At 52.0% G+C, this 9,978-nt stretch overlaps 1 protein-coding gene across 1 annotated transcript in view; it reads right to left on the reverse strand.

Annotated features, from left to right (window-relative positions):
- Positions 1-9,365, reverse strand: part of LOC145360407 (sorbin and SH3 domain-containing protein 1-like) — a 114,368-nt gene extending 105,003 nt beyond the window's left edge. The window contains exons 1-3 of the mRNA XM_080215606.1: positions 9,307-9,365; positions 7,450-7,524; positions 4,958-5,023 (exon numbers count right to left, since the gene is read on the reverse strand). Of these exons, the coding sequence (XP_080071732.1) occupies positions 4,958-5,023; positions 7,450-7,524; positions 9,307-9,340 (175 nt within the window). The 5' untranslated portion in view covers positions 9,341-9,365. The remainder of the gene's footprint in view (positions 1-4,957; positions 5,024-7,449; positions 7,525-9,306) is intronic.
- Positions 9,366-9,978: the final 613 nt, after the last annotated feature.

Consider the following 9,978-nt stretch of genomic DNA (forward strand, 5'->3'; position numbering starts at 1 on the left):
TTCCCAGTCCAGTATGAAAAACAGGGCACACCCTCGCCACCCCCACCCCCCGTGCAGATCAGGACCACGTGATGCTTAAACCCATTAATAACAAAACAATCACGCAACGTGGATTGGTTAATCAAGGCCCCTTTTATCGTTAAACATACAACCCGATCTCGTGTTGGGTTATTTGGGTCTGAACTTATATTTCCAAGCAGCAAAGTTAATTCCTTCAAACTAGTCGAATCAAGATGAAATACAGTCCACGCCAGGGGAAAGGTCAAGGGAAGCACTCAACCGCTGTCACACGCTCGCTGTGTCTCACCGCGTGTGCGCAGAGAACCAAAGCCAACAAGATGCACAGCGTTACCCGAATTCGGCCAACTTCATACAGCTTAATTTAGCATTACCCGGCCAAATGATACAGCAATGTTGCTCCCACCACAAAGAGAAAATGCACCCCTTTTCTCCCCCTTTGCTTCTCCTTTTCTAAATCTTACCTCTGTCCCATCCATTCCCCTCGCCCCCAACACCTTCATTTTATCTTCTCGGCCACTCACACTCTGTATTCTCTCTGGGGACAGCTATTAACTGCTTTCCCTGGTTTCTGTGGCTATGACTCATCTTTCATTCCCTCCCCCCGCAGTATAAATAGCTCCCACTTTCTGTGCCTTTTAGCTTCGACGAAAGGTCATCTGGACTCGAAACGTCAGCTCTTTTCCCTCTTTACAGATGCTGCCAGACCTGCTGAGATTTTCCAGCATTTTCTCTTTTGGTTTCAGATTCCACCCTCCGCAGTAATTTGCTTTTATCCGGCAATATTTGCTGATTCCTTAGAACAAAACCTCCACTAACAGAGCTGGGATTCAAAGAGAAATCCCATCCTTGTGTGATTTGCTTAACCGAGATGCCCCTATTTCTGTAACTACTTGCTGATTACCTGGGAATAAAGAATCCCCACAGCGCAAATCCACCTAAACCACACATCTTTGGACACTAAGGGGCAATTTAGCATGGCAAATCCACCTAAACCACACATCTTTGGACACTAAGGGGCAATTTAGCATGGCCAATCCAGCTAACCTGCACATCTTTGGACACTAAGGGGCAATTTAGCATGGCCAATCCACCTAACCTACACATCTTTGGACATTAAGGGGCAATTTAGCATGGCCAATCCAGCTAACCTGCATATCTTTGGACACTAAGGGGCAATTTAGCATGGCCAATCCAGCTAACCTGCACATCTTTGGACACTAAGGGGCAATTTAGCATGGCCAATCCACCTAACCTACACATCTTTGGACATTAAGGGGCAATTTAGCATGGCCAATCCACCTAATCTACACATCTTTGGACATTAAGGGGCAATTTAGCATGGCCAATCCAGCTAACCTGCATATCTTTGGACACTAAGGGGCAATTTCGCATGGCCAATCCACCTAACCTGCACATCTTTGGACACTAATGGACCATTTCGCATGGCCAATCCACCTAATCCACCTAATGGCCAGTCCACCGGGTGTTAGCGATGGAAAGGTGGTAGGTATGGAGGGTCTTAATGACATTACTGTTACTAGAGAGGTGGTGCTCGACAAACTGGAGGGGCTGATTGTGGACAAGTCCCCAGGACCGGATGGAATGCATCCGAGGGTTCTGAAAGAAATGGCGGAGGTGATAGTGGATGCCTTGGTGGTTATTTTCCAGACGTCGCTGGATTCCGGGGAAGTGCCGGAAGATTGGAAAACGGCTAATGTTACGCCGTTGTTTAAGAAGGGTGCCAGGCAAAAGGCGGGGAATTATAGGCCGGTTAGTTTAACGTCTGTGGTAGGTAAAATGTTAGAATCCGTCATTAAGGAGGAAATTGCGAGGCATCTTGAAGGGAATTGCTTGATAGGGCGGACGCAACACGGTTTCATTAAAGGGAAGTCGTGTCTGACAAATTTACTGGAGTTCTATGAGGATGTGTCTAGGGCAGTGGATAGAGGAGAGCCGGTGGATGTGGTCTTTCTGGATTTTCAGAAGGCGTTTGACAAAGTACCTCACAAGAGGTTATTGCAGAAGGTCAGGGGACATGGAGTTGGGGGTAGGGTGTTAGCGTGGATAGAGGATTGGTTGTCAAATAGGAGGCAGAGAGTGAGGGTCAATGGGTGCTATTCGGATTGGCGGTTGGTGACTAGTGGGGTGCCCCAGGGGTCGGTGCTGGGGCCTCAGCTATTTACCATTTATATAGATGATCTGGAGGAGGGAACCGAGTGCAGGGTGTCGAAATTTGCTGATGACACCAAGACTGGGGGAAAGGCAAATTGTGCGGAGGGTGTGGAGAGTCTGCAGAAGGATCTAGATAGGCTGGGCGAATGGGCCAGGAAATGGCAAATGGAATTTAATGTTGGCAAGTGTGAGGTGGTCCACTTTGGTAGGAAGAATGGTAGGAAGGACTATTACTTACGGGGCGAAAAACTGCAGCAGGCGACGGTGCAGAGGGACCTCGGGGTCCTTGTGCATGAGTCGCAAAAACCCAGCTTGCAGGTGCAGCAGGTGGTCAGGAAGGCGAATGGGATGCTGGCCTTCATAGCGAGGGGGATTGAATATAAAAGTAGGGAGGTCTTGCTGCAGCTGTATAGGGCATTGGTGAGGCCGCAGCTGGAGTACTGTGTGCAGTTTTGGGCGCCGCACCTGCGCAAGGATATTTTGGCCCTGGAGGGAGTGCAGAGGAGGTTTACTAGGCTGATACCGGAGTTGAGGGGATTGAGCTATGAGGAGAGGCTGAATAAACTAGGCTTGTACTCGTTAGAGTTTAGAAGAATGAGGGGAGATCTCATTGAGACATATAAGATGATGAATGGGATGGATAGGATAGAGGTGGAGAGACTCTTCCCGCTCAAAAAAGACAGTAGGACTAGGGGGCACAGCCTCAAGATAAAGGGGAGGCGGTTTAGAACGGAGTTGAGGAGGAACTTCTTCACTCAAAGGGTGGTGAATCTCTGGAATTCTCTGCCCGTTGAAGTGGTGGAGGCTGCCTCGCTAAATATTTTTAAGAAGCGGGTTGATGGGTTCTTGATAAGAGAGGGGATTAAGGGTTATGGGGAGAGGGCGGGAAAGTGGAACTGAGCCACAACAGATCAGCCATGATCTTATTGAATGGCGGGGCAGGCTCGAAGGGCTAGATGGCCTATTCCTGCTCCTATTTCTTATGTTCTTATGTTCTAATCTACACATCTCTCCCATCTCCAAACTCCATGGTCTGAGCCTCAGCATCTCCCTCTGTGACTGGATCCTGAACTTCCTAACTCTCAGACCACAACCAGTAAGGATCGGCAACAACACCTCCTCCACGATCATCCTCAACACTGGTGCCCCACAAGGCTGTGTTCTCAGCCCCCTACTATACCCCTTATACATCTATGACTGTGCGACCAAATTCCCCCCCAATTCGATTTTCAAGTTTGCTGATGACACCACCGTAGTGGGTCGGATCTCAAACAATGATGATACAGAGTACAGGAATGAGATAGAGAATCTAGTGAACTGGTGCGGCAATAATAATCTCTCCCTCAATGTCAACAAAACGAAGGAGATAGTCATCGACTTCAGGAAGCATAATGGAGAACATGTCCCTGTCTACTTCCATGAGGAGGACGAGGTCAAAAGCTTCAAGGTTTTAGGTGCCCAGATCACCAACAACCTGTCCTGGTTCCCTCTGTGCCAACACTATAGTTAAGGAAGCCCACCAACACCTCTACTTTCTCCGAAGACTAAGGAAATTTGGGCATGTCAGCAACTTTTACAGATGCACCATAGAAAGCTTTCTGTCTGGTTGTATCACAGCTTGGTATGGGCTCCTGCTCTGCCCAAGACTGCAAGGATATACAAAAGAGTCATGAATGTAGCCCAATCCCTGACACAAACCAGCCTCCCATCCATTGACTCTGTCTACACTTCCAGATGCCTTGGCAAAGCAGCCAGCATAATTAAGGACCCCACACACCCTGGACATTCTCTCTTTCACATTCTTCCTTCGGGAAAAAGATACAAAAATTTGAGGTCACGTACCAACCGACTCAAGAACAGCTTCTTCCCTGCTGCTGTCAGACTTTTGAATGGACCTACCTTGCACTAAGTTGATCTTTCTCAACATTCTAGCTATGACTGTAACACTACATTCTGCACTCTCTCCTTTCCTTCTCTGTGAACGGTATGCTTTGTCTGTATAGCGCGCAAGAAACAATACTTTTCTCTGTATGCTAATACGTGTGACAATAATAAATCAAATCAAATCAAATCTTTGGATATTAAGGGACAATTTAGCACTGCCAATCCACCTAACCTGCACATCCTTGGACACTAAGGGATAATTTAGCATGGTCAATCCACCTAACCTGCACATCCTTGGACACAAAGGGACAAATTAGCACGGCCAATCCACCTAACCTGCACACCTTTGGACACTAAGGGACAACTTAGCATAGCCAATGCACCTAACCTGCACATCTTTGGACACTAAGCGACAAATTAGCATGGCCAATCCACCTAATCTGCACATCCTTGGACACTAAGGGGCAATTTAGCATGGCCAATCCACCTAACCTGCACACCTTTGGACACTAAGGGACAACTTAGCACAGCCAATGCGCCTAACCTGCACATCTTTGGACACTAAGGGGCAATTTAGCATGGCCAATCCATCCAATCTACGCATCTTTGGACTGTGGGAGGAAACTGGTGCACCCAGAGAAAAACCACATGCAAACTCTACACAGACAGTCACCCAGGACTGGAATCGAACCCCAGCCCCCTGGCTTTGCGAGGCAGCAGTGCTGACCACTGTGCCACCGTTAGTATGTTAGCACAACCACATCTGTTAGATGCAAGCACAGCGAAGGCCAGCTCAGTTAGCAACTTAACGAAACCCATGGGGAGGGGACGGCGATGGGGGCAGGTGTAATGGATGGCAGCGCCCATTCTCCCCTGTTACCTTCAGACTTTGGGCTGGGTGTCGTCTCGGGAAATGTGTAGCTGGGTCGGTAAGGATTTTCATCTGCTGCGGGCAGGGGAAAGAAAGGAGATTGAAACTCTTTGGAACAAACCACTGCTTCCTGACTCAAAGCACGAGGGTCAGCCATGCACAGGCAAGTTAGAAGAAGAGCGGGCTATTCAACTGCACGAGGAATCACAGCCAATACCCAGCGACAGCCACTAGCATTGGCAAGGAACAACCCCCACCCTCCTTGGCCCTGACCCTTCATTTTATTTGCCCTCCCAATCCCAGGGGGGGCTGAATTCTGTCGGCCCTAACTCTGACCGAGACCAAAATAGAGTCCAAAAATCCAAACGTCTGGACAAATCGCCCAAACAAATCCCACATCGGCAGCTCCGGAATTTGAATTCAGTTAATTCAACGAAAACAAGAAGGTCTTCAGAGGCCCGAGTGCCCCTTTAGGGAAGGAAATCTGCCACCCTTACCTGGTCTGGCCTACACGTGACTCCAGACCACAGCCTAACTAATCGAGACTCCCAGTTCAAGGGCAATTAGGGATGGGTGTCAAACGCTGTCCTATTTCCCTCTTTGCCCGATTGAGAAGAAGTTTTAAAGTTTATCGATTAGTGTCACAATAGGCTGACATTAACACTGCAATGAAGCAACTGTGAAAATCCCCTAGTCGCCACATTCCGGCGCCTGTTAGGGTACACTGAGGGAGAATTTAGCATGCACCCTAACCAGCACGTCTTTTGGACTGTGACAGGAAACTAGAGCACCCGGAGGAAACCCACGCAGATACGGGGAGAATGTGCAGACTCCACACAGACAGTGACCCAAACTGGGAATTGAACCCGGATCCCTGGTGCTTTGAGGAAGCAGTGCTAATCACTGTGTCACCCGTGCTGCCCCGGGTCCCTGGCGCTGAGAGGCAGCAGTGCTAATCACTGTGTCACCCGTGCTGCCCCGGGTCCCTGGCGCTGAGAGGCAGCAGTGCTAACCACTGTGTCACCGTGCTGCCCTGGGTCCCTGGCGCTGAGAGGCAGCAGTGCTAACCACTGTGTCACCATGCCGCCCCTAGGTCCCTGGCGCTGAGAGGCAGCAGTGCTAACCACTGTGTCACCGTGCTGCCCTGGGTCCCTGGCACCGAGAGGCAGCAGTGCTAACCACTGTGTCACCGTGCCGCCCCTGGTCCCTGGCGCTGTGAGGCAGCAGTGCTAACCATTATGTTACCCGTGCTGCCCTGGGTCCCTGGCACTGTTAGGCAGCAGTGCTAACTACTGTAACACCGTGTCACTTAGCTGCACTGGACCCAGGAAATTCAGATACAGATATCTCAAGCAGTGAACCACCCTCTCCTCCCCAAACCCTTTGGTATCTCCTCATTTTGACCCATTTACGTTTGTTCGGGGGAAGGGAAACGAGTAAATATAGAATTGCATAAAAACGGCAGCAATGAAAAAGGCCATTCATCCCATCTAATCCCTGTTTGTCCTTTTCATAAGCAGCCATCCCAATGCCAGGAGCCCACCCAGTTCTCACACGGCTTCTCATTCAGCCAGCATGGTCGGCATCCCAGTCATTGTACATCCAGTCAGGAAGCTCATTACTCAACCAGACAGATCTCACTGTCACACAGCAATGCTCCGCTAAGATTACTCCATTTCGTTGGAGAGTTATAGGTTAAATGCATCATCTACAGACAAATCACAACCAAGCAAGGAGCTGAGAGTAAACCAGCTAAACATGAAACATCAGATAGAAAAGCAGCTTGGAACAATTGTGGATTCAGGGTTTAAACACTCCAAGCCTCATCCCACTCTCGCACAGATGCAGATATGTGCACACACACACACACACACTCCCAGACGCGCGCGCGCACGCACGCTCCCAGAAGCGCACGCGCACGCACGCTCCCAGACGCGCGCGCGCACGCACGCTCCCAGACGCGCGCGCGCACGCACGCTCCCAGACGCGCGCGCGCACACACGCTCCCAGACGCGCACGCGCACACACGCTCCCAGACGCGCGCGCACACACACGCTCCCAGACGCGCGCACACACACACACACACTCCCAGACGCGCGCACACACACACACGCTCCCAGACGCGCGCACACACACACGCTCCCAGACGCGCGCACACACACACACGCTCCCAGACGCGCGCGCACACACACGCTCCCAGACGCGCGCACACACACACGCTCCCAGACGCGCGCACACACACACACACACGCTCCCAGACGCGCGCACACACACACACGCTCCCAGACGCGTGCACACACACACACGCTCCCAGACGCGTGCACACACACACACGCTCCCAGACACACACACACACACACACACACACACACACACACACACACACACACACACGCTCCCAGACACACACACACACACACACACACACACACACGCTCCCAGACACACACACACACACACACACACACACACACACGCTCCCAGACACACACACACGATACCTTTGCTTTTCTGTTGGCGATCAGGAAGTTCGGGAAAGCTGTATGTGGGATGGTACGGATTCTCCTCAGGAGTGTCTGAGTGGAAAGACAGCAAAACGAGAGACACAAAACACAGAGGAGAAAATAATAATGAAGACTGAGAAATGGGAAGACAAACAGCAGGAAAGAAGTCACTTGAAAAGGGAGCAGAAAAGAAAGCGTTCGGATAAGGGAGACGCGAGTGGTTGAAGGAAAAGGTGAACAGAGCGGAATCAAACCCAGTATAACTCAGCGAACAGCATCCCAGAGTAACAGGGCAGACTCTACACAACCACATCACACAGGCTGGGGCCAGTTTAACTGAACACTGAGGGGTCTCAGTGCACTCCGAGTGTGTCTGACCCTGTGGGGGAGGGTCTCACTCCGAGTGTGTCTGACCCTGTGGGGGAGGGTCTCACTCCGAGTGTGTCTCCCCCTGTGGGGGAGGGTCTCACTCCGAGTGTGTCTGACCCTGTGGGGGAGGGTCTTGCTCCTAGTGTGCCTCACTCTGTGGGGGAGGGTCTCACTCCTCGTGTGCCTCACCCCGTGGGGGGAGGGTCTCACTCCAAGCGTGTCTCCCCCTGTGGGGGAGGGTCTCACTCCGAGTATGTCTCACCCCATGGGGGAGGGTCTCGCTCCGAGTGTGTCTCCCCCTGTGGGGGAGGGTCTCAGTGTGTTCCAAGTAGAGGTTTCCCAGGCCGATCCCTGGAATGGAAGGTCTGTTGGACGAGGAGAGACTAAGTGGGTTAGGATTACATTCACTGGAGTTTAGAAGAGTGAGAGGGGGTCTCCTAGAAACTTATAAAACTCACACAGGGTTAGACAGGGTAGATTCAGAAAGAATGTTCCCAATGGAAGTGGAGGGGGATTCCAGAATGAGGGGTCACAGTTTGAGGAGCAGGGGTAAGGGCTGAGGTGAGGGGAACTCAGGAGAGTGAGAACATCCCAACTGCCGCTACCGGACAAATATTATCATCTGTGTAAGGTGGAGAAAAATCTCCAGTTAAATAGCAGAGAGGCCATTCAGCCCATCGGGTCAGTGCTGGTGATGGTGCTCACATGACCTCTAACCACATCACCCGGTTCATCCTTTTAATCCTCTCTCCGTTCCCTATCCAGCTTCCCTTTCAATATATCTCTCACATCCGAGTCAGCCACTCACACTGGGAGAGTTCCCCGTTCTAAACACCCTCTGGGGAAGCCCTTTCTCCCCAACTCACTGCTGGATTTTCTTTAGCCATCACCTTATATTAGATCACAGAACCCCTACAGTGCACAAAGAGGCCCATCGAGTCTGCACCGAACACAATCCCACCCAGGCCCTATCCTCATATCCCTACACATTTACCCACTCATCCCTCTAACCTACACATCCCTGGACACTAAGGGGCAATTTCTTAGCACGGCCAATCAACCTAACCCGCACATCTTTGGACTGTGGGAGGAAACCGGAGCACCCGGAGGAAACCCACGCAGACACGAGGAGAATGTGCAAACCGTGGGGCAATTTCTCAGCACGGCCAATCAACCTAACCCGCACATCTTTGGACTGCGGGAGGAAACCGGAGCACCCGGAGGAAACCCACGCAGACACGGGGAGAATGTGCCAACTCCACACAGACATATTCGTGAACCCTCGTCTCTCCCACACTGGCTGCCCGATCGAAGCTTCTAGAAAGATCTCCAGATCACTCTTTTCCAGAGAGAAGCCTCGGCACCGGATCGAGTGTCCGAGCTCTCCTCCGAGTCATCGTACTGGGAGACGGTGAACGAGGTGTTACAGAATGAGGGACGGAGGCACTGGGAGTGAGGACCCTCACTCGTCCCGGAGCACTGTACCTCTGCTGATTTTGTGAATCTGTTTGAACATCATCTTGTACCAATCTTGGGCCGCTCGACATTCTGCAAGGAGAAGACGGAGAGGGAGGTGTTAGACAGAGCATCCACCCAGCTCTCTAACACACAGCACAGCTGGGGGGACAGGGAGGGGAGAGAGGAGTGGGGGGGGAAGGAGAGAGGAGTTGGGGGGGGGGAAAGGAGAGAGGAGTTGGGGGGGGGAAAGGAGAGAGGAGTGGGGGGGGGGAAAGGAGAGAGGAGTTGGGGGGGAAAGGAGAGAGGAGTGGGGGGAAAGGAGAGAGGAGTGGGGGGGAAAGGAGAGAGGAGTGGGGGGGAGAAGGAGAGAGGAGTGGGGGGGAGAAGGAGAGAGGAGTTGGGGGGAAAGGAGAGAGGAGTTGGGGGGGAAAGGAGAGAGGAGTTGGGGGGGGAAAGGAGAGAGGAGTTGGGGGGGGAAAGGAGAGAGGAGTGGGGGGGGAAGGAGAGAGGAGTGGGGGGGGAAGGAGAGAGGAGTGGGGGGGAAGGAGAGAGGAGTGGGGGGGAAGGAGAGAGGAGTGGGGGGGGGGAAAGGAGAGAGGGAGTTGGGGGGGAAAGGAGAGAGGAGTTGGGGGGGAAAGGAGAGAGGAGTTGGGGGGGAAAGGAGAGAGGAGTGGGGGGGAAAGGAGAGAGGAGTGGGGG

Source organism: Carcharhinus amblyrhynchos, chromosome 31 (genome assembly GCF_965287045.1).
Source record: "Carcharhinus amblyrhynchos chromosome 31, sCarAmb.v2.hapA, whole genome shotgun sequence".
In the NCBI taxonomy this organism is placed as follows: Eukaryota; Metazoa; Chordata; class Chondrichthyes; order Carcharhiniformes; family Carcharhinidae; genus Carcharhinus; species Carcharhinus amblyrhynchos.